We start from the raw sequence: 25,276 nt of genomic DNA on the forward strand, positions 1-25,276 counted from the left end.
AAAGGCATTGAAGTGGATGGTCAGCTGTGATCGTAATGAATGGTGGAGCAGGCTCGATGGGCTGAATGGCCCACTCCGGTTCCTAATTTCCTATGTCCCTACCCACCTGCGAGCGATCTTGCTGGAGGCAGGATCAACGCAGCAGCGGCTATCCGCCCGGCAGCAGCAGGTATCCAATTAGGCCAAATAAAGGGGCAAGTTGCTGACGCCGGCAGGATCTTTCCTTTGTTGGACCACCTCCTGCTGAGACGGGAGACCGGCAGCAGCTTGGAGGCGGCCTCCCGGTGACAGGCAGGAGGGCCGTTGGGATTTCCTGTCACTGGCCCAGTGTCATGCAGGCCCCCACCTGCCAAGAATGAGGCATATTAATTTTGCCACATGGACATTAAATTTCAAATTGTTGCTGGGAAGAAGAGAAGGCCTGTTACAAAGACTGCCAGGCCATGGCTGGAAAAAACACATTTACATACTAACAGACATTGAGGGCAGGGAAGCGCATTCCATTCCCTGCTAAGATGATACAATGCACAGAGCCCAGACATGGTCAGACCAGTCAGTCACATGACTAACCTGCTTGATATCCTGGGGGTTTCTGAATTGTATAGTTTGAACTGAGAGCTCGCAGAAAGCTATTTGCTCCTAGATTGAAAAAACCTCTCCTGGCTGGCTCACCACAGCCTGTCCTGTCTGCTCCCATCTCTTTCTCACGGAACTCCAAAACCCACTGAAGACACATGACCCCAAGAGAGAGAAGTCTCCTACAGTGAACAAGGTTTAAGAAGAATACTGGGTCCCAGTGAAAAGTAAGATCTACCTACAATCGAGGACTCTACAGTGAGCTCAAAACACAGTAACAAAAACCCTCTTCAGAGACTTTTCCACTTTATTTTTCTTCTGCTCTTTCTGTCCCTATCTGAATGTGTGTATCGCGTATGCATGCTAACATGGGCACGTCGTGTATCCGTAGGCTTTAACCGAATTAGAGTTTAAGTTTAATAAATTTCAACTTTTCTTCTTTAAACCTAAGAAAGCCTGTTTATGCTGGTTGACAGACAGGAGACAGAGAGTAGGAATAAATGGGTCTTTTCCCAGGTGCCAGGCAGTGACTAGTGGAGTACCGCAGGCATCGGTGCTTGGGCCCCAGCTATTCGCAATATATATTAATGACTTGGGTGAGGGAACTAAACGTAACATTTCCAAGTTTGCAGATGACACAAAGCTGGAGGGGACTGTGAGCTGTGAGGAAGATGCAAAGAGGCTCCAATGTGATTTGGACAAGTTGGGTGTGTGGACAAATGCATGGCAGATGCAGTATAACGTGGATAAATGTGAGGTTATCCACTTTGGTTGTAAAAACAGAAAGGCAAATTATTATCTGAATGGTGACAGATTGGGAAAGGGGAGGTACAATGAGACCAGGGTGTCCTTGTACACCAGTCGCTGAAAGCAAGCATTCAGGTACAGCAAGCAGTTAGGAAGGCGAATGGTATGTTTGCCTTCATTGCAAGAAGATTTGTGTACAGGAGCAAGGATGTCTTACTTCAGTTATACAGGGCCTTGGTGAGACCACATCTGGAGTATTGTGTGCAGTTTTGGTCTCCTTATCTGAGGAAGGATGTTCTTACTATGGAGGGAGTGCAAAGAAGATTTACTAGGCTGATTCCTGGGATGGCAGGATTGACGTATGAGGAGAGATTGGGTCGACTAGGCCTATATCCACTAGAGTTTAGAAGAATGAGAGGGGATCTAATAGAAACCTATAAAATTCTAACAGGACTAGACAGGCTAGATGCAGGGAGGATGTTTCCGATGGCTAGGGTGTCCAGAACCAGGGGTCACAGTCTAAGGATACGGGGTATGCCATTTAGAACCGAGATGAGGAGAAATGTCTTCACTCAGAGGGTGGTGAACCTGTGGAATTCTCTACCGCAAAAGGCAATGGAGGCCAAGTCATTGAATATATTCAAGAAGGAGATAGATATATTTCTTAATGCCAAAGGGATCAAGGGACATGGGGAGAAAGCAGGAACAGGGTACTGAATTGGACGATCAGCCATGATCTTTTTTGAATGGCAGAGCAGGCCCGAAGGGCCGAATGGCCTACTTCTGCTCCTATTTTCTATGAGGTGGGGTAGTGCTGTTAATAAGAGATGAGATCAGTACATTCGTGAGCGAGGATCTTAGAAGGATCAAGATATAGAAACAGTTTGGGTGGAACTAAGAAACAGCAAGGGGCAGCAAACATTGGTGGGAGTTGTTTATAGGCCACCAAACAGTAGTAGTAATATTGGGCACAGTATAAATCAGGAAATTAGAGGTGCATGTAACATGGCTAATACTGTAATAATGGGTGACTTCAATTTACATATAGACTGGATAAACCCAAGATACTATATGCTTTATTAACTACTCTCTTGACATATCCTGTATCTTCAAAGATAGTTGCACATGCACCCAGGTCCCCCTGTTCCTGCACAACTCTTTAGAACGGTGCCATTAAGTATACATCACCTCTTCCTATTCCTTCTGCCAAAATGCATCATCTCACACTTGTTAGTATTAAATTCCATCTGCCACCTGCCTGCCCATTCCGTTAGCCTAGCTATGTCCTGTTGCAGGCAGTTCATAACATCCTGACTGTTTGCCACAACTGAAAGTTTGGTGTCATCTGCAAATTTTGAAATTCTTCTGTATTCCAATGTCCAAGTCAAATGACTGAAACCCCTTGATTCAAAGGGGTTGGAGAAGAATTAACCAGATTATTCTCATATTTTCCTTTATTGTCCTGGGTTTATATCTAATGCAAAGTGTGTCCAAGATCCTAAGTTCCTTATCCACCACCCTCCCCACCTCTCCACCATTTTTACAGAGTTAACTGATCTTTTCTGGCACAGCAATTAGGGCATTATAGATACCCACAGCATTCCTGGGTTGCAGGAGAAAGAAAAGGAATGCCAGGAATCAGTATCCAGTAATCCTAACTAAAAAGTAAATTAAATTCCCCACATTCGGTTTACAAGTGGGCAGCCAGCACTGTGCTGGGAGGCTGCCCAATAGTGCTGGCAGGAGGGCCAAATCTCTTTGAGGCATTGGGCAGAAAATGAGTGTTTGAGGGCAGCCCACTGGCTCCTAGCCACCACAGTAACCCTTGGCCCCACAAACATAAATACTTTCCTTTGGGCTCCCCTTCAGCTGGACCACCAGCTAATACTCGGCAGAGTGTGCAAGCTGCATGTTGTACCCACTTGACTCCTGAGATGCCATGCGGGTCCTATTGATGTCATTGGACCCCAATGTAAATACTTAAATTAGCTGTGTGTTTAAGACCCTGGCAAAACAGTGAGAACAGGGTGGTAGTTTCTTCCGAGTGATTTTTCAAGGCCCCACTATCCTGTTTTCATTGGGGAGGAGGCTTCAAAATCTTCCCTTACATGTGAGAATGTTGCATGAGGACAGGATTGGGCTCAGTTGTGAAATATGTGCGAGAGTTGTTTGCTACCTGCATCTGTATCCAGAATGGCCAGTTGGACAAGACACTGGAGAGTGACTGACACCAGTGGAACTATATTCAAACAAAAGCGGCGCAGTGGTTAGCACCGCAGCCTCACAGCTCCAGCAACCCGGGTTCAATTCTGGGTACTGCCTGTGTGGAGTTTGCAAGTTCTCCCTATGTCTGCGTGGGTTTTCTCCGGGTGCTCCGGTTTCCTCCCACATGCCAAAGACTTGCAGGTTGATAGGTAAATTGGCCATTAGCAATTGCCCCTAGTGTAGGTAGATGGTAGGGAAATATAGGGACAGGTGGGGATGTGGTAGGAATATGGAATTAGTGTAGGATCAGTATAAATGGGTGGTTGATGGTCGGCACAGACTCGGTGGGCCGAAGGGCCTGTTTCAGTGCTGTATCTCTAAAAAAAAAAAGGAATAGAGTCTAAAGATTCGGGTATCAGCCTTAGCTAATTGGGAGCATGTTCCCTTCTGAGGCAGAAGGTTGTGGTTCAAGTCCCACTCCAGTGATTTGAGCACATGATCCAGGCTAACACTTCAGTGCTGGACTGAGGGCAGCACTACACTGTCGAAGGTGCCATCTTTCAGATTAGATGTTAAACTGAGGCCCTGTTTGCCCCCTGCGGTGGACATAATAGAATCCATGGCATTATGTGAAGAACAGAAGAGACCCCAATATTTATCCCTCAACCAACATCACCAAATGAGATTTTCTGGTAATTTCTTATTGCTGTTTGTGGGAGTTTGCTCTGCACAAATTGGCTGCTGTGTTGCCCTGCATACGACAGACACCATGCTTGAAAAGTACTTCATTGGCTGTTTAGTGCTTAGGGATATTTTGAGGTTTTGAAAAGGTGCTTGCTTTCTTTTTGTTTTCATTACGTAATGAGAGCACATCAGGGATGATTCAGAACCTTAAATGAGGAGACCTGGCAAATGAGCCCTGAACAATTGCAGTGCAGTACAGAAAAGTGGCTGTGGGACCAAATCAGCAATCAGACAAAAAAAGGTGTAATTTAACAAGATATTTTTCCCTTTTATTTTCAGGTACAGATCACCCTGACATTTCATAACCTTCTGTATATTATTAATTCAGCAATTTTCCAAAAATCATAAGACCAATATTACGATGAAAAGAGTTTTAATACAAAAAACATGCATTTGTTTTATATATATTCTGCAATCCTCAAACAGGAGTGGAGTTTTATTCAACCAGGATATAAATATTTTAGTGATGAATTAAGTTATTTAAAATACAGAGGGTGAGAGCACCAGTGATAGATGTACATACAAACAGTGGAAGTACAATAAATTGGTTTCAAGTTGCAGCACTGTGGTTTCATGACTACAATGAAGTGAGGATTTCAAACAAGAATGTAATTGAAGCTTATATCCCAGCTCCGCAGTCACATTGTTAACACTGTTCCTTTGTGAAAGGGCTCAGTGATAACATCTTAATTTCCTAGATCAAGCTTTGTTCTTAACCAGCTCCTTCACGACCTGGTTTAGATAAATCTGCCTTGCATTGTTACACCCAATACATTGTACAGCTCCCAAAACTTTGGAGGTAGAAACCTGAATTTGTTTTCTACTGGGTTGACCAGCGTCAAAGAATTATGTGACGAAGCTCATAGAGTACCACATTTACTTACCTACACACTCTTGGTCAGTTTTGTCCTAGCAGCACACAAGCCCAGCAGAGATATTGGTCTAGGGTCACTGAGTGAATCCAGAAATCTTCTGATCCACAGAGTAGGAAGGCCACTATACTGACCACCAAAACAATCCTCAATCACACCCAGTCTCAAACCAAAAAGCATCCTCACATCTACCTCATGTAGAACCTGACCTCTTGCATATATGCAGCTCAGATAGAAAAAGTGACTGAAGACCTAAAAATTGAAGAACAGACATCTTACACATGCACACAACAGACCACAATTCACTATCAAGCTGTGAAAGCTCCATCATCCAGCTGGTTTTACAGCCCACAGAAGGCTCTGTGGAGAAAACTTCATTCGGTCCGGAGCTGAATGATTCATCCTTGAGACAGCAACAAAGCTTCAACTGAATGAGAAAATTTACACACATTCAAAATTTAGCACCTGGCATTCAATGTTTGGGTTTGGTGCTGGTCAGTTTTAACTCACATTGTTCTTCCTCATACCTCCTTGCCCCAGTTTTCTTGACCAAAGCTTATACACCAGCCAATGGTCACGAGCAATTGCAACAGCAAAGTTGGGAGTGTATACTTAGTTTCTGGAGCTGTACCCACAGCAACTATGGCTCAGCACAGGAGGGATGCGAGTAAGGAAAAGTGCACAGAAAGTTTCCAACTTGGAATTAAAGGACACACAGGATATGCAGTGAGAACATAATTTCAAGGGGGCAGAGAGAGAGAGAGAAAGCAGTCAGTGGAGAGGAGAATTTCTGTAGGCTGATTATTTCTGATTTGTTTGCATGCCTCCAAACCAGTTATTGAGTACTGTTGGTGTAGACAAGGGAGGGAAAGATTATGAGATAGCAGCCCATATACCAGCGTTCTCAGCCACAGCTTTGTTCAATCACAGGCTGAAGGAATCTCAGAAATAGTGAGGGACCAGAGACAATTGGACAAAGAAATTCTCCTCCACGTAATTGAAATTCATTAGTGCGAATATGTGACTTAGACCATAAATATTTACATATGGTTTGGCATGTTGTGCATTAACTGACATTAGGAGTTAAAATCAGCAGAATGTAGATATGTAACAATAGAATCTTTCTTTCCTGTACATTTGGATAATGGGAATAATAATCAGCTCATGAGGTTTGTATGTGGAGTTGATATTAATTAACTCCAAATCAAAATTCAAGAAAGTTAAAAGGTCTTTGGGGGCTGGACTTTTACCATTCTAACAGGATGAATGGATTTTTCGGTTATATTGCAGTTACAACAGCTTCTTTTGAAACCCTGAGATGGAACCCAACATTTCAGATGGTAATTGTACGCCCAGACGGAATCCACGCCAACGCTAATGTCTGAAAATTGCCCTGTGCAATGGAACTAGTTAAACTGAGAATACTGAACAGTATATTCGCACTAATCCATTGGTAGCATACAGGTGAATAATTAATGAAAGGTCACAACTTCAGACTCAGTAGAAAAGTTGTCATCATTTGAGCAACTGCTGTTGCATCTCCACCTTCGTCACAAAGCCATTCTAATTCTTCAGTAACTACCTTGTACTATAAACAATACACTCACACTCAATTTGTGCATATAGTTTTTTCAACTTAAACTTCATTAAATCAGTAACAATGTTTACACGATTGGAAAATAAAACAGTTCTAGCAGTAAGGGAACTGTACAACACCACAGCCCTGCGATTCCTGTGCTATGCTGCAGCCCACACAGATCCCAGCGAAACCTGTACTACACTACAGCCCACACAGATCCCAGCGAAACCTGTACTACACTACAGTCCACACAGACTCCAGGGATTCCTGTGTACGCTGCAGCCCACACAGACTCCAGGGATTCCTGTGCTCCCCTCCCTTCCCCCACACTAATTCCTGTACAATGCTGTTCAAGACTTTGAATATTCGTCCCAATCGAAGGAAGTTGCCCTCCCCCACCTCTCACATGACCATATTATATACAGCGTTAATGACCTTTCCATCTTATCCCATCCAAGCGCGCAAAAATGACATATCCCCTAAAAACACATTGGGCATTTAGTTAAAGCAAAAGTGTGTGGTAAAGTTCATCATGCAGCCACATTTCATTTCATTTCCTTCATGGTTCTATGTAACACACACGTTAGTATTGGCAGTGGAGGAAATCCAACTTTTCCCCAAAAGAACATTCCTTTGAAAATGTTTTAAAATGGTAGAATAGATTTAAAATTAAGTTTCATAACTGCCCCAGTCAGTTTGAATCAGAAGCAGCTTCCATGTGAAGTCTCACTTCCGATTTGCTCACAAGTTGTCCGACTCTGCAGCATGATTGGTGTACGAGTACATGTTTGTGCCAATACCAGGAAACTAAAAAAAGTAACAAAACAAATCACAAATTATTAGTGTACAACAAACCACATTTTCAACATTAACCTTTATATACAAGCGATCTAAATAAAACAGCAGATTACAGTAAAACTCCTTCAAACCACACCCTCCCCACTACTTTTGTCCAAGCCTGCCCTAAATTTGTGGGACCTTTTATTTTTAAGAGGCCCAGGTGGATACCTAAAACAGGCTTTAACTATGTAAATTAACTATACAAATTTACAAACTGGGTGGTCTTATTTTAATAAAATAAAGTCAACAGATGAAACTCTTGGCCGAACAAATACCTGTTAAAAGACCCTTTTTAAAATTATCCCTGAATCTCAGAACAAATCGGTCAGATGATTTATATTTACAAGAAGCAGCTGGTAGGAGAATAGTGCATTTGCTGCCAGGTGTACTTTTGTAATGTAATTAAAAAAAGAGCTTGTATTTACAAAGCACCTTTCCTGTCCTCATATCACTAAGTGCTTACGAGGCAACAAAGTACTGTTAGTATTGTCGCTGTTACAAAGGAGGTAAACACTAGCCAATATGCATACAGTAGTGTCCCACAGACAGTGATCAGGTACGGTACTTTTGTTGAGGGTAGATGTTGGGGCAGAACTGCAGAACACCCATGCTTGAATGAAGCCATGGGATCTTGTATGACCACGCAAGAGCTCAGTTTAACATCCAATCTGGAAGAGTACTGCACTGAAATGTTAGCTTGATGGAGCTCACATCTTGGACTGGGACTTGAATTCACAACGTCCCGACTCAGATGAGAATGCTACCACTGAGCCAAGGTTAACACGGTACTTTCAGAGAGACTATAAGGATAATTGTCGGGAAAATTGAAAGATTACACTGGTGTAGCAGGGCCCTGGAAGGTAATGCTTCAGGGACATCATTTGAACAAAGTTTCATCCACACAGTTTTAATATCTAAGGCTTTTTAAATTAACAGTATCATTCCAATTCTGACCTGTAGCATTTTACAGCAATTTGATTTCCCTGACTTCTTCCCACGCCTTAATTTTCCCTGATGTTTATTGGGGTAAAACTCCACAGACAAGTAGTCACTTTTCAACAGGTCATTCATCCCAAGAAGCATAATCTAAGCCTGTCTTCAACACATTCCACCATTCAGCAGGCAGCCACTGAATAGCAGAGGAAATAAATTGGGGATCTTTTTGCTGATCACAATTCACTGGATGCTGCTGGAACATGCATGTACGTGGAAGTTCAGGGAGACAAGAGTCTTGAGCTGGGTGAAGACCGAAGCTATCATCTTCACCGGATTCTGCTGCAAACTCCTATCCTTGCCACAAATTGCACCTCCATCCACCGCCACTGTCTTATGTCGAACCTTGACATCCAAAGTAAGCTGCCAACCCCAAGTCCTTGTTATCACAAAGAACACCTACCATGATGTCACCCACCTCCAACTTTGACCCAGTCTATCTATTATCCAAACTTTCATCGATGCCTTTGTAACCTTCAGACTCGGTTATTTCAATGCTTTCCTAACTGGCCTCCCATCCTCCACCATACCATTCTCTCCCACAGCACCCAGCCCTTCCATTCAGTGGAATCTCCCTATGTCTGAGGACCCCTGACGCTAATCACATTAAATGCTCAATACATTTTCTCCATTATTATTCACAATTAAGTATTATTTAGCCTCTATGTACTGGAACACGCTACTGAGTTGGATGATCAGACATGATCATAATGAATGGCGGAGCAGGCTTGAAGGGCCAAATGGCCTACTCCTGCTCCTATTTTCTATGTTTCTATGATATAAAGTGACTTCTGTGCTAATCAGATAATCTTGAGAAAATGCTGGCGCATTCCAAGCAGATCACTATCAGAGGGTGTAGTAGCAGGATAGAGTTTTCGTCACAGGCACACAATGCTGCTCACAGCTTACTGTTTTTGTATGTCCAACTCAGTTGAAATGGGTCAGCTTGAATCTCTGATCTTATAGCTTTATTGAAAACCCTAAGAAAACAATGGAAAGTCTCGGGGATAACAATTCTTACAAGCAAAAAAGTACAATTAGGAGAAAAATAAAATCACACGAACAATTTGATACTAATACAAAAGTAAAATACTGTGAATGGTGGAAATCTAAAATAAAAACAGAAAGTGCTGGAAATACTCAGCAGGTCAGGTAGCATCTGTGGAGAGAGAAACTGAGTTAACATTTTAGTTTGATGACCTTTCATCAGAATCTTAGCCAGAATTAAAAGAAGAGTTTTCTGGGGGTGGGGGCGGAGCTGGTGGTGTGGGGGGAGGGCAGTGAATCGAGGATGTTGTCGGGTTTGGAAAGATAAGGAATTTCAGCAGTGATGAACTGAGATGAGGCAGAGGTGCTATGGCAGTGGCGAAAACCTGAGCAAACAAAGATTTGGGAGGTGTCAAGACCTTGGAACTGAATTGGAGGTTGGAGACTATTCTAATATTCTCCTGGCTGGCTTCCCATCATCACCCTCATCAAAACTCCTGATTGCTAACTCGCACTCAGTCACACTAAGCCATCACCTGTGCTTGCTGACCTACATCAGTTCCAGTGATTGTTTTCTGTTTAGTGACACAGCAGGTTTAATACGTTCCGTTCAAGTCTACAGCACCAATGGTCAATACTTTATTTGCCACTTTTCCTTCCCATCAGTTACTGGGTGATGGTGCCAAAGATGCCATCTGCTCCACTTTACTCTGTCTGCATTACCATTCTTCCTGTTTGACCTTGTTCTTGGGTATTATGACGTATAAGCATCACATCAGAACCCTCCTTAGCCCAGGATGTGGAGGCTAATGGTAGTGGGTCAGCCTCTGAGATCAGTAAGTATTGTCGTGAATCAAAATTGTGGCTTCCCTGGTCTATGTGACTGAACAGTATACCAGAGTGCATTTAAGTGCAGTGCACTCAGTCATGGGCGTACTTCCTTTGCCTGAGACGAGAGGAGGAATACATAAAATAAATCTCCTGTTCCCTTAAATTCTGCATTCTGATAAATGACGTGTGAAGGACTTGAAATTCAAGCTAGTTTGTACTAGCAATAGGAAAGAATCTGACTCAAAGACTGGCCAGGCCCCGTTGGCAGAATACAGTCAGTCAGTTAAATCAGGTTTTAATCCAGGTAGACACATCTGAACAGGGACATCCTGGTGAAACAGTGTAAACAAACAAATGGAACAATCTCAAAATCCAGGTGCTAAAGTGCCCTGGTGAGCTCATCAAGGCTTGTGACTGTAAACAGAAAAGGAGAGTAGCACAAACAGTGCAGAGTCAGATGCTGGCTCCCAGCAGAACAACCTGTTGTACAAACAAGAAGCAGCCTGAAAAACCAAAGCAGCATTTGCTGGCTACACAAGCATTAACACAGAGACCTTTCTAATTGCGCATTGGAAAGTGGTTTCAAGAGAACAAAGAACAGTACAGCACAGGAACAGGCCATTCAGCCCTCCAAGCCTGCGCCGATCTTGATGCCTGCCTAAACTAACACCTTCTGCACTTCTGGGGCCCATATCCCTCTATTCCCATCCTATTCATGTATTTGTCAAGATGTCTCTTAAACGTCACTATCGTATCTGCTTCCACCACCTCCCCTGGCAGCAAGTTCCAGGCACTCACCACCCTCTGTGTAAAGAACTTGCCTCGCACATCCCCTCTAAACTTTACCCCTCGCACCTTAAACCTATGTCCCCTAGTAACTGACTCTTCCACCCTGGGAAAAAGCTTCTGACTAGCCACTCTGTCCATGCCGCTCATAAACTTTGTAAACCTCTATCATGTCGCCCCTCCACTTCCGTCGTTCCAGTGAAAACAATCCGAGTTTTTCCAACCTCTCCTCATAGCTAATGCCCTCCAGACCAGGCAATATCCTGGTAAACCTCTCCTGTCCCCTCTCCAAAGCCTCTACGTCCTTCTGGTAGTGTGGCGACCAGAATTGCACGCAATATTCTAAGTGTGGCCTAACTAAGGTTCTGTACAGCTGCAACATGACTTGCCAATTTTTATAGTCTATGCCCCGACCGATGAAGGCAAGCATGCCGTTTGCCTTCATGACTACCTTATCCACTTTCAGTGACCTGTGGACCTGTACGCCCAGATCTCTCTGCCTGTCAATACTCCTAAGGGTTCTGCCATTTACTGTATACCTCCCACCTGCATTAGACCTTCCAAAATGCATTACCTCACATTTGTCCGAATTAAACTCCATCTGCCATTTCTCCGCCCAAGTCTCCAACTGATCTATATCCTGCTGTATCCTCTGACAATCCTCATCGCTATCCGCAACTCCACCAACCTTTGTGTCGTCCTCAAACTTACTAATCAGACCAGCTACATTTTCCTCCAAATCATTTATATATACTACAAACAGCAAAGGTCCGAGCACTGATCCCTGCGGAACACCACTAGTCACATCCCTCCATTCAGAAAAACACCCATCCACTGATACCCTCTGTCTTCTATGACCGAGCCAGTTCTGTATCCATCTTGCCAGCTCACCTCTGATCCCGTGTGACTTCACCTTCTGTACCAGTCTGCCATGCGGGACCTTGTCAATGGCTTTACTAAAGTCCATATAGATAACATCCACTGCCCTTCCTTCATCAATCATCTTCGTCACTTCCTCAAAAAACTCAATCAAATTAGTAAGCCACGACCTCCCCTTCACAAAACCATGCTGCCTCTCGCTAACAAGTTCATTTGTTTCCAAATGGGAGTAAAATCCTGTCCCGAATAATCCTCTCTAATAGTTTCCCTACCACTGATTTAAGGCTCACCAGCCTATAATTTCCTGGATTATCCTTGCCACCCTTCTTAAACAAAGGAACAAAATTGGCTATTCTCCAGTCCTCTGTAGCCAATGAGGATGCAAAGATTTCTGTCAAGGCCCCAGCAATTTCTTCCCTTACATCCCTCAGTATTCTGGGGTAGATCCCATCAGGCCCTGGGGACTTATCTACCTTAATGCTTTGCAAGACACCCAACACCTCCTCCTTTTTGATAATGAGATGACTGAGACTATCTGCACTCCCTTCCCTAGGCTCATCATCCACCAAGTCCTTCTCTTTGGTGAATACTGATGCAAAGTACTCATTTAGCACCTCGCCCATTTCCTCTGGCTCCACACATAGATTCCCATCTCTGTCCTTGAGTGGGCCAACCCTTTCCCTGGTTACCCTCTTGCTCTTTATATACGTATAAAAAGCCTTGAGATTTTCCTCAATCCTCTTTGCCAATGTCTTTTCATGACCCCTTTTAGCCCTCCTAACTCCTTGCTTAAGTTCCTTCCTACTGGCTTTATATTCCTCAAGTGCTTCGTCTGTTCCTAGCCTTCCAGCCCTTACAAATGCTTCCTTTTTCTTTTTGACTAGGCTCACAATATCCCGCGTTATCCAAGCTTCCCGAAACTTGCCAAACTTGTCTTTCTTCCTCACAGGTACATGCTGGTCCTGGATTCTAATCAGCTGACGTTTGAAAGACCCCCACATGTCAGATGTTGATTTACCCTCAAACAGCCGCCCCCAATCTAAATTCTTCAGTTCCTGCCTGATATTGTTATAATTAGCCTTCCCCCAATTTAGCAACTTCACCCGAGGACTACTCTTATCCTTATCCACAAGTACCTTAAAGCTTATGGAATTATGGTCACATAATTGACCCCATCTACCGTTATCAAGAGTGGTAGTGACACACACAGAGCAGCAGTTCAAGTTAATTCAGAGTGTGGGTCAGAAGAAAGACTAGATATCTTTTTTCTAAAAATAAAAAAGCACAAACTTTTTCCTCCCCATGATTTGATGAACTGCTATTGATCGATGAATGTAAAGTTAAATCACTGGCTTGTTTTAAATTAACTGCACTCAGCCAGGACACCAACAAGAATGCCGCAATTGCCATCAGCGTCTTTGGTCCAGAGGAGAAGGGGAACTCAGCCAAGGTTTCTGATTTCTATCCAGTAAATCCTCCTGGAAATTTCATGGAGTTGGACATCAGATGAGGTTAGGATTGAACTTAGCTGCAAATCTTTCCCAAGGTTCAGAAACCTACCCATATTCACTCCCTGGGCTCATACTGAAAAATGTTTGCATGGCGAGATTCTGGGTGCAGGTGCCACTCTAGGAACCCACAACCCAACAAGAGTCAATACCTTCAGGAGGTTACACACGAATAAATGCATCTGATGAAAGTAATTCCCTTGGGGAACATTAGACAGAGAGAAAATGGAGTATTCAAATGCATGCACCAAGCAAAATTCTTAGACCATAGGGCTGACTGCTTTTGTTCTGACCAGGAGAGTTCGTCAATCTGTAATTGTAGCCACTGGATGAAAACTGGAGGCTGCCCTCTGCCTGTCCGGAAAGATTAGTCTAGTTATTTGTAATATACAGATGTGAATCTCCGAAGAGCTGCAAGTCAAACCCAGGCAAACACCAGTATGAAGCATCCACTCCCTCCCCACCCATAACCATCAGGCATTACGAGGCACAGTCCCAGTTCACAAACCTGTTCACGAGTTTCACATTAAAAGCTTGGGCCATTTCCACCCCTCAAGATTACATACTGTCTGACGGCTTTTTCAACAGATTCCAAAAGTAAGTTTAAAGTTACTGGGGTCTGAAAACTGAAAATGCATTTACATTCTGGTTTTCTGTTGAAGGATCCCACTGCAACATAACCTATCTTTTTTTCTTTTGCATGTTAACCAACCGTTGTGTATTTCCATTACTGTCTTGTAATATCAGGATTTCCGACATTGTGGCTCAACACCAGCTTCTCAAGGAAAATTTGGTGCAGGCAACAAACGCCTGCCTTGTCAGCAACATCCATATCCCCAAAATTATTTTTTTGAATTCGCTATTTTGTTTCATCCTGCTCATCTGATTATTTCTTTTAACATGATTAATTTTTCCATCAACCTGGCTCGTCTTAGATCTGATCCACAAGAGAAATGTTTATTATACCTCCCCGAAACAAAGTCCATGCAGTTATCTCTCAGAGATACGCTAGTCAGGGTACAGATATCTCAGCATACAATTATCTCCCTGAGATACCATTATCAGGGAATACTTATCTCCACAAGAAATTCCATTGTATCAAATTCTCCCTAAGAAATCCCAGTGCGTTGATTTCCCCGAGAGTCCAGTCAGTGTATAGATTTCAGCACATAGATATTTTGGATATTTTGTTTAAATATTGTGTGTCCACTCATATTTCCCCTTTAATTCTGTTGCTGATAAAGTGTGGTAGCCACTCCCCACTCAAATTATCAGACTAACCTCAGAATGCCTGCAGGTGGGAGACTCTTTTGAACATATTTTTACAGCAACTCAGAGCACAGGTTTATTAGCGTATGCCCCTCCATCACAGAGCTACACCCCACTGCCTCCTACTCCAGGATGTGTCCAGCTAAACATTCCAAAGGTTGCTCCTACAACAGCTGAGAGTTTAAGCACCAAACAGCTGAGTCATAGAGATAAGGAAGGTGATAGGTTCTACTCCCTTTCTGTGTTGAATTGGTTGATCTCAGAGATGGGACAGCACCAGTGGGACATAGGAACGTAGAAAATAGGAGCACGAGTAGGCCATTCGGCCCCTCGAGCCTGGTCCGCCACTCAACTAGATCATGGTTGATCTACCTCAATGCCATTTTCCTGCACTATCCCCATATCTCTTGATATCTTTAATAGCTAGAAAGCTATCGATATCTGTCTTGAATAGACTCAATGACTGAGCCTCCACAGCCCTCTGGGGTAGAGAATTCCACAAATTCACCACCCTCTGAGTTAAGAAATTCCTCCTCATCTCAGTCCTAAATGGCCTACCTCTTATTCTGAGACTGTGTCCCCTGGTTCTAGACCCCACACCACCCCCCACTACCACCACCCCACCCCCCCCCCCCCCAATAGCCACAGAAATATCCTTCCTGCATCAACCTTGATGAGCCCTGTAAGAATTTTTCATGCTTCAATGAGATCACCTCTCATTCTTCTAAACTCTAGAGAAACAGGCCAAGTCTCCTCAGTCTCTCCTCAACAATCCCGCATTCCCAGGAATCAGTCTGGTGAACTTTTGTTGCACTCCCTCTATGGCAAGTATACCTTTCCTTAGACGAGGAGACCAAACCTGCACACAATACTCCAGGTGCGGTCTCACCAAGTCTCTATACAATTGCAGCAAGACTTCGTTACTCCTGTACTCAAAACCTCTTGCAATAAAGGCCAACATACCAATTGCCTTCCTAATTGTTTGCTGCACCTGCATTTAAGCTTTCAGTAACTTATGAAACACAAGATGGCTCCTGGGCTGGAAGCTCCCTAGGAAGCTCCCTTGCTGTTCAACTCTATCCATGGCCATCTGCTCCCATCCCTAACGTTTTCTCCCCCAATCTGCCCTCTTAAACTGTTTAAATTCCCCTGGCTCTTTAAATCAGTTCATTTTAGCCCTATCTAAAAGTTAACAGTTAGTTTAGTGTATGTTACCTGGGCCCACTGCCCTCCCCCAGCCACACCTGCTCTTTGTTTTCTCAATGAAATTGATCCGGATGAAACTGACGAGCACAGCTGCCGATACTTTAATCTCCGATCCTGCTGTCTTCACAGTCCAGAGTGTCTGCAGCCACGGCATGCGGTAAGTCCATTGAGGTGAAGAAGGAGCTGCGGGACCCGAGAGAAGTCCTGTGAAAAGGTGCCCCGAACACCCAAAACATCCACGAACGGCCCCCCCGGCCGCAACTTCAAAGCGCCCGCGGGAGATGGCTCGGAGAGCATCTGCAGCGCACTGTCGGCAATGCTGCATGCCTTTATTTAAACCACTGCAAAAAAAAAAACCCTTAGCAAATGTAATCACCTCTAAGTCTGCCAAATGATGCTTCACCTCCCGAAGGACGTGGATGAGCTTTCCGGACGTCGATGGTGGGCACTGAGGAAATGGCTTATTACCTGCACCAGATTCCACCCCCCCTCCCCCCCCCTTTACCCCCCTTCCACCCCCCCCCACCCCCGTCCCCTTCCCTGCTCCACCCTCTCAGCTCACCCCCTCACAACCCCGTCCCAGCCCGCCCCCCCCCTCGCACCATCTTCACCCCGCACCCCCTTCCCCTGCACCCCCCCCCACCCCCTCCCTCTACCCCTCCCCCTTGCATCCCCTCCTCCCACCGGCACCATCCTACACCTGTGTAGGGGCCCCAACAACCCCACTGCCTTGTGGGCGTCTCGGGAGAGACCAAGGCTAAGGGAGTAAACCCTAACAGAAAATCCGGAGCGGAACCCCGTAGGCGGTCATGTGTCACCTTTGGCATGTTTCCGGCAGTTCCTGCAGCCATACTGGTGCCAAACGTCGTGTCCTGCACTCCTTTGGACCCCACCAGAAAGGCCGAGAGGGGGGTTTTGACGACTGGGCAACTCTCAACCTCCATAAATTTGCCCAGGCATGCGCCATGGAGAGGTCACTCCATAGTTGCCTCACAGCGACTGAAACAACACGGAAGGCAGCAGTTACGGGTTATAAGTCCAGATAAATTGGCGTAGAAACTGGGCGCCATGGGTTGCCTTTGTCGGTGGGAGAGGTCATTGCACCTCACTGGACAGCTACCGCCCGCCTCAAACCGGGCAGCCCCCGGTCAATAAGGTTCTGTCCCGCCACAGTCTGCCTGCTTCAATGGGTGCTTGGAGCTCAGGGTCATTGCCCGAAAGATGGACTGATACACCGCACCAAACAACATGAAAAAAGGAAAGAAGGTACCAGCCCTTCGCTTTGCAAGCTGGAACGTCAGAACTATGTGTCCTGGCCTGTCGGAAGACCTTACACAAATCAACGATTCTCGGAAGACCGCCATCATTAACAACGAGCTCAGTAGACTCAATGTGGACATTGCAGCACTTCAGGAGACTCGCCTCCCCGCGAGTGGCTCTCTAGCAGAGCAAGACTACACCTTCTTCTGGCAGGGCAGGGATCCTGAAGAACCAAGACAGCATGGAGTGGGCTTCGCCATCAGAAACTCCTTGCTCAGCATGATAGAGCCTCCCTCAAATGGCTCGGAACGCATACTGTCCATCCGACTGCTCACCACCTCTGGTCCAGTACACCTACTCAGCATCTATGCTCCAACACTCTGTTCCGCACCTGAAGCTAAAGACCAGTTCTATGAACAACTCCATAACATCATTAGCAGCATCCCCAACACCGAACACCTATTCCTGCTGGGGGACTTTAATGCCAGGGTTGGGGCCGACCATGACTCATGGCCCTCCTGCCTTGGGCGCTATGGCGTTGGAAGGATGAATGAGAACGGGCAGAGACTGCTTGAGTTGTGTACCTATCATAACCTCTGCATCACCAACTCGTTCTTTCACACTAAACCCTGTCACCAGGTTTCATGGAGGCACCCAAGATCACGTCGTTGGCACCAGCTAGACCTCATTGTCACAAGGCGAGCCGCCTTAAACAGTGTTCAAATCACACGCAGCTTCCACAGTGCGGACTGCGACACCGACCACTCCCTGGTGTGCAGCAAGGTTAGACTCAGACCAAAGAAGTTGCATCATTCCAAGCAGAAGGGCCACCCGCGCATCAACACGAGCAGAATTTCTCACCCACAGCTGTTACAAAAATTTCTAAATTCACTTGTAACAGCCCTTCAAAACACTCCCACAGGGGATGCTGAGACCAAGTGGGCCCACATCAGAGACGCCATCTATGAGTCAGCTTTGACCACCTACGGCAAAAGTGCGAAGAGAAATGCAGACTGGTTTCAATCTCATAATGAAGAGCTGGAACCTGTCATAGCCGCTAAGCGCATTGCACTTTTGAACTACAAGAAAGCCCCCAGCGATTTAACATCCGCAGCACTTAAAGCAGCCAGAAGTACTGCACAAAGAACAGCTAGGCGTTGCGCAAACGACTACTGGCAACACCTATGCAGTCATATTCAGCTGGCCTCAGACACCGGAAACATCAGAGGAATGTATGATGGCATGAAGAGAGCTCTTGGGCCAACCATCAAGAAGATCACCCCCCTCAAATCTAAATCGGGGGACATAATCACTGACCAACGCAAACAGATGGACCGCTGGGTTGAGCACTACCTAGAACTGTACTCCAGGGAGAATGGTGTCACTGAGACTGCCCTCAATGCAGCCCAGCCTCTACCAGTCATGGATGAGCTGGACATACAGCCAACCAAATCGGAACTCAGTGATGCCATTGATTCCCTAGCCAGCGGAAAAGCCCCTGGGAAGGACAGCATTACCCCTGAAATAATCAAGAGTGCCAAGCCGGCTATACTCTCAGCACTACATGAACTGCTATGCCTGTGCTGGGACGAGGGAGCAGTACCCCAGGACATGCGCGATGCCAACATCATCACCCTCTATAAAAACAAAGGTGACCGCGGTGACTGCAACAACTACCGTGGAATCTCCCTGCTCAGCATAGTGGGGAAAGTCTTTGCTCGAGTCGCTCTGAACAGGCTCCAGAAGCTGGCCGAGCGCGTCTACCCTGAGGCACAGTGTGGCTTTCGTGCAGAGAGATCGACTATTGACATGCTGTTCTCCCTTCGTCAGATACAGGAGAAATGCCGTGAACAACAGATGCCCCTCTACATTGCTTTCATTGATCTCACCAAAGCCTTTGACCTCGTCAGCAGACGTGGTCTCTTCAGACTACTAGAAAAGATCGGATGTCCACCAAAGCTACTAAGTATCATCACCTCATTCCATGACAATATGAAAGGCACAATTCAACATGGTGGCTCCTCATCAGAGCCCTTTCCTATCCTGAGTGGTGTGAAACAGGGCTGTGTTCTCGCACCCACACTTTTTGGGATTTTCTTCTCCCTGCTGCTTTCACATGCGTTCAAATCCTCTGAAGAAGGAATTTTCCTCCACACAAGATCAGGGGGCAGGTTGTTCAACCTTGCCCGTCTAAGAGCGAAGTCCAAAGTACGGAAAGTCCTCATCAGAGAACTCCTCTTTGCTGACGATGCTGCTTTAACATCTCACACTGAAGAATGCCTGCAGAGTCTCATCGACAGGTTTGCGTCTGCCTGCAATGAATTTGGCCTAACCATCAGCCTCAAGAAAACGAACATCATGGGGCAGGATGTCAGAAATGCTCCATCCATCAATATTGGCGACCACGCTCTGGAAGTGGTTCAAGAGTTCACCTACCTAGGCTCAACTATCACCAGTAACCTGTCTCTAGATGCAGAAATCAACAAGCGCATGGGTAAGGCTTCCACTGCTATGTTCAGACTGGCCAAGAGAGTGTGGGAAAATGGCGCACTGACACGGAACACAAAAGTCCGAGTGTATCAGGCCTGTGTCCTCAGTACCTTGCTCTACGGCAGCGAGGCCTGGACAACGTATGCCAGCCAAGAGCGACGTCTCAATTCATTCCATCTTCGCTGCCTTCGGAGAATACTTGGCATCAGGTGGCAGGACTATATCTCCAACACAGAAGTCCTTGAAGCGGCCAACATCCCCAGCTTATACACACTACTGAGTCAGCGGCGCTTGAGATGGCTTGGCCATGTGAGCCGCATGGAAGATGGCAGGATCCCCAAAGACACATTGTACAGCGAGCTCGCCACTGGTATCAGACCCACCGGCCGTCCATGTCTCCGTTATAAAGACGTCTGCAAACGCGACATGAAATCGTGTGACATTGATCACAAGTCGTGGGAGTCAGTTGCCAGCATTCGCCAGAGCTGGCGGGCAGCCATAAAGACAGGGCTAAATTGTGGCGAGTCGAAGAGACTTAGTAGTTGGCAGGAAAAAAGACAGAGGCGCAAGGGGAGAGCCAACTGTGCAACAGCCCCAACAAACAAATTTCTCTGCAGCACCTGTGGAAGAGCCTGTCACTCCAGAATTGGCCTTTATAGCCACTCCAGGCGCTGCTTCACAAACCACTGACCACCTCCAGGCGCGTATCCATTGTCTCTCGAGATAAGGAGGCCCAAAAGAAACTTATGAACAAGGACACCTAGGTCCCTTTGGACATCAACACTTTGCAACTTCTCAGCATTTAAGAAATACTCTGCATTTCTGTTTTTCCTACCAAAATGTACAACTTCACATTTTTCCACATTATATTCCATCTGCCATGTTCTTGCCCACTCACATAGCCTTTCTAAATCCCCTTGAAGCCTCTTTGCATCCTCCTCACAACTAGTTTTGTGTAATCAGCAAATTGGAAAGATTACATTTGATCCCTACATCCAAATCATTGATATAGATTATGAATAGCTCGGGTCCAAGGACTGATACTTGTGGTACCCCACTAGTCACAGCCTGCCAACCTGAAAATGATCCATTTATTCCTACTCACTGTTTTCTGTCCGTTAACCAATTCTCAATCCATGTCAGTATATTACCCCCAATCCCATGTGCTCTAATTTTGTTTACTAACCTCCTGCAGGGGACCTTATCAAAAGCTTTCTGAAAATCCAAATACACCACATCTACTGGTTCCTCTTTATCTATTCTGCTAGTTACATTCTCAAAAAAACCCAACAGGTTTGTCAAACATGATTTCCCTTTCATAAATCCATGTTGACTCTGCTCAATCCTACCATTATTTTCTAAATGTCTAGTTATCCCATCCTTTATAATAGATTCTAACATTTTCCCTATTACTGATGTCAGGCTAACAGGTCTGTAGTTCCCGGTTTTCTTTCTCCCTCCTTTCTTAAATAGTGGGGTGACACTTGCTATTTTCCAATCTTCAGGAACCGCTCTAGAATCTATAGAATTTTGGAAGATGATCACCAATGCATCCACCATCTCTACAGCTGCCTCATTCAACACTCTGGGATATAAATTATCAGGTACATACATACGAACTAAGAGCAGGAGTCGGCTATTCGGCCCCTTGGCTGATCTGTTTGTGGACTCAGCTCCACTTTCCTGCCTACTGCCAATACCCTTTGACTACCTTGTTTGTCAAGAATCTGTCTACCTCTGCCTTAAAAACATTCAATGACCCTGCCTCCACCGGTCTCCGGGGAAGAGAATTCCACAGACTTGCAATCCTTAGAAAAAAATTTTCTTCATCTCTGTCTTAAATGGGAGACCCCTTATTTTTAAACTGTGCCCCCTAGTTTTAGTGCCTCCTACATGTTTCTTGCTAGTTTACGTTCATATTCTATTTTCTCTTTCTTTATCAGTTTCTTGGTCCTCCTTTGTTGAATTCTCCCAATCCTCAGGCTTACTACTTTTTTGGCAACTTTATAAGCCTTTGATCGAATACAATCTTCAACTTCTCTTGTTAGCCATGGTTGGATCACTTTTCCTGCTGAGTTTTTGTGCCTCATAGGAATGTAAATTTGTTGTAAACCATGTATTATTTCTTTAAATGCTATCCATTGCCTGTCTGCAGTCATACCTTCTAAGAGAGTCATAGAGTCGTACAGCATAGAAACAGGCCCTTCGGCCCACCGTGTCCATGCCAACCATAATGCCTATCTATACTAATCCCACCTGCCTGCATTAATTCCATATCCCTTTATGCCTTGCTCATTCAAGTACCTGTCCAGATGCCTCTTAAACGTCGCTACTGTTCCTGCCTCCACCACCTCCTCTGGCAGTTCATTCCAGATACCCACTATTGTTTGTGTGAAAAATTTACCCCTTTGATCCCCTTTAAACCTCCTCCCTCTCACCTTAAATTTATGCCCTATAGTTTTAGTCACCCCTACGATGGGAAACAGACTCTGGGTATCTACCCTATCTATGCCTCTCATAATATTATATACCTCTATCATGTCCCCTCTCAGCCTCCTTCGTTCCAGGGAAAACAGACGCAGCCTATCCAATCTCTGTCTATAACTCAAGCCCTCCAAACCAGGTAACATCCTTGTGAATCTTTTCTGCACCCTCTCTAGCTTAATCACATCTTTCCTGTAGTGCAGCGACCAGAACGGCACACAGTACTCCAAATGCAGCCTAACCAACGTTATGTACAAGTGTAACATGACGTCCCAAGTCTTGTACTCAGTGCCTCGGCTGATGAAGGCAAGCATGCCATATGCCTTCTTCACCACCCTGTCTACCTGTGTTGCCACTTTTGGGAACTATGTACTTGCACCCCAAGGTCTCTCTGCTCAACAACACTCCCCAGGGCCCTGCCATTCACAATATATGTCCTACCCTGGTTTAACTTCCCAAAATGCATCACTTCACATATGTCTGCATTAAATTCCATTTGCCAATCCCTTGCCCACTTTCCCAGTTTATCTATATCCTGTTGTAACCTTAGACAACCTTCTTCACTGTCCACTATACCACTAATTTTGGTGTCATCTGCAAACTTACTAATTATGCCCCCTACATTCACATCCAAGTCATTAATATATATGACAAACAACAGAGGGCCCAGCACCAATCCCTGTAGCACACCACTGGTCACTGGACTCCAATCTGAAAAACAACCCTCCACTGCCACCCTCTGCCTCCTATCACCAAGCCAATTTTGTATCCAATTTGCTAGCTCACCCTGGATCCCATGTGTTCGAAACTTGCGGACCAACCTACCATGCGGGACCTTGTCAAAGGCCTTGCTAAAGTCCATGTAGACAACATTAATCACCCTGCGCTTGTCAATCCTCTCATTCACCTCCTCAAAAAACTCAATCAAATTCGTGAGACATTATTTCCCACTCACAAAGCCATGCTGACTATCCCTAATCAGACCTTGCCTTTCCAAATGCATATAAATCCTGTCTCTCAGAATCCCTTCCAATAACTTTCCCACCACTGATGTAAGGCTCACTGACCTGTAGTTCCCTGGCTTATCCCTGCTGCCCTTCTTAAATAAAGGCACAACATTAGTTATCCTCCAGTTTTCCGGTACCTCACCCGTGGCTAACGATGATACAAAAATCTCTGCCAGGGCCCTAGCAATCTCCTCCCTTGCTTCCCATAGCATCCTAGGATACACCTGGTCATGCCCTGGGGATTTATTCACCTTAATGTGCTTCAAAACCTCCAACACCTCCTCCTTTGTAATGTTGATATGCTCCAGGATATCGCTGTTCCCTCCCTTTTACTCACTAGCTTCCAAGACCTTCTCCACGGTAAATACAGACGAGAAGTATTCATTTAAGACCTCGCCCATTTCCCGTGGCTCCACACATAGATTACCACACTGATCCTTAAGGGGACCTACTCTCTTCCTAGCTACCCTTTTACTCTTAATATACTTATAGAATCTTTTAGGATTCTCCTTTATCTTATCTGCCAGGGAAATCTGATGGCCCCTTTTTGCCCTCCTAATTTCCTTCTGAAGTGTACTCCTACACCCCTATACTCCTTGAGGGACTCGCTTGATCCCAGCTGCCTATACCTGACATATGCCTCCCCTTTTGTCCTGACCAGACCCTCAATATCCCTCCTCAACCAAGGTTCCCTAAACTTGCCAGCCTTGCCCTTCCATCTAACAGGAACTTGCTGGCCCTGAACTCTTCCTATCTCACTTTTAAAAGCCTCCCACTTGCCAGATGTTCCTTAACCTGTAAACAGCCTCTCCCATTCAACTTTTGAGAGTTCGGGTCTGATGCCATCGAAATTAGCCTTCCCCAATTTAGGACTTCAACCTGAGGACCAGTCCTATCCTTTTCCATAACTACAAATACATGAATAGGATGGGAATAGAGGGATACGGACCCCGGAAGTGCAGAAGGTTTTAGTTTAGGCAGGCATCAAGATCGGCACAGGCTTGGAGGGCCGAATGGCCTGTTCCTGTTCTGTACTGTTCTTTGTTCTTATCTTGAAGCTAATAGAGTTATGGTCACTGGTCCCAAAGAGCTGCCCCACTGACACATCAACCACCTGCCCAGCCTCATTTCCTAAGAGGAGGTCGAAAGTAGCCCGTCGAAAGTAGGGCCATCCACATACTGCTTCAGAAAACTATCCTGGACACACTTAACAAATTCTTCCCCATCTGATCCCTTAGCACCAAGGCAGTCCCAGTCAATTCCTACACCTATCTGTGATTTCCCTACATATATGCTCCTCCAATTCCCTCTGACTATTGGGGGGCCAATAGTATAATCCCATCAAAGTGATCACCCCTTTCTTATTTCTAAGTTCTATCCATATGGCCTCGCTGGACGTTCCCCCCAGGATATCCTCTCTAAGTACTGCCGTGATGTCCTCCCTAATCAATAGTGCAACTCCCCCTCCTCTCTTACCTCCACCTCTGTCATGCCGGAAGCATCAATACCCCGGAACATTGAGCTGCCAGTCCTGCCCATCCCTCGACCACGTTTCCGTAATAACTATAATATCACAATCCCATGTACCGATCCATGCTCTGAGTTCTTCTGCCTTACCTGTAAGGCTTCTTGCATTAAATGTAGTTTCCCAATCTATCACAGCCAACTTGTCTCTCATACCTTCATTGTTTCCTTTGTTTAGATTTAAGACCCTAGTTTTGGATTGAACTACATCACTTACAAACTTGACGTAAAATTCTATCATATTATGGTCACTCTTCCTTAAAGGCTTCTTTACAAGATTACTAATTAGCCCTTTCTCATTGCACAATACTAGATCTAAAATAGCCCGTTCTCTAGTTAGCTCCTCAACATACTGTTCTAGAAATCCATCTCGTATACATTCCAGGAATTCATCCGCCACAGCATTAGTGCTAATTAGGTTTACCCAGTCTATATGTAATTGAAATCCCCCATGATTACTGTATTACCCTTGTTACATGTACCTCTAAT

The 25,276-nt window shown here is 45.2% G+C and overlaps 1 protein-coding gene and 1 long non-coding RNA gene across 2 annotated transcripts in view; one reads left to right on the forward strand and one right to left on the reverse strand.

Annotated features, from left to right (window-relative positions):
* Positions 1–25,276, forward strand: part of LOC137356950 (uncharacterized) — an 81,291-nt gene that overhangs the window by 54,281 nt on the left and 1,734 nt on the right. The window lies entirely within an intron of this gene.
* LOC137356946 (mucin-1-like) overlaps positions 4,541–25,276 on the reverse strand; it is a 58,830-nt gene continuing 38,094 nt past the window's right edge. The window contains exon 7 of the mRNA XM_068022827.1: positions 4,541–7,530. Within this exon, the coding sequence (XP_067878928.1) occupies positions 7,465–7,530 (66 nt within the window). The 3' untranslated portion in view covers positions 4,541–7,464. The remainder of the gene's footprint in view (positions 7,531–25,276) is intronic.

The sequence above is a fragment of the Heterodontus francisci genome, chromosome 46, assembly GCF_036365525.1.
Source record: "Heterodontus francisci isolate sHetFra1 chromosome 46, sHetFra1.hap1, whole genome shotgun sequence".
NCBI classification, from domain to species: domain Eukaryota; kingdom Metazoa; phylum Chordata; class Chondrichthyes; order Heterodontiformes; family Heterodontidae; genus Heterodontus; species Heterodontus francisci.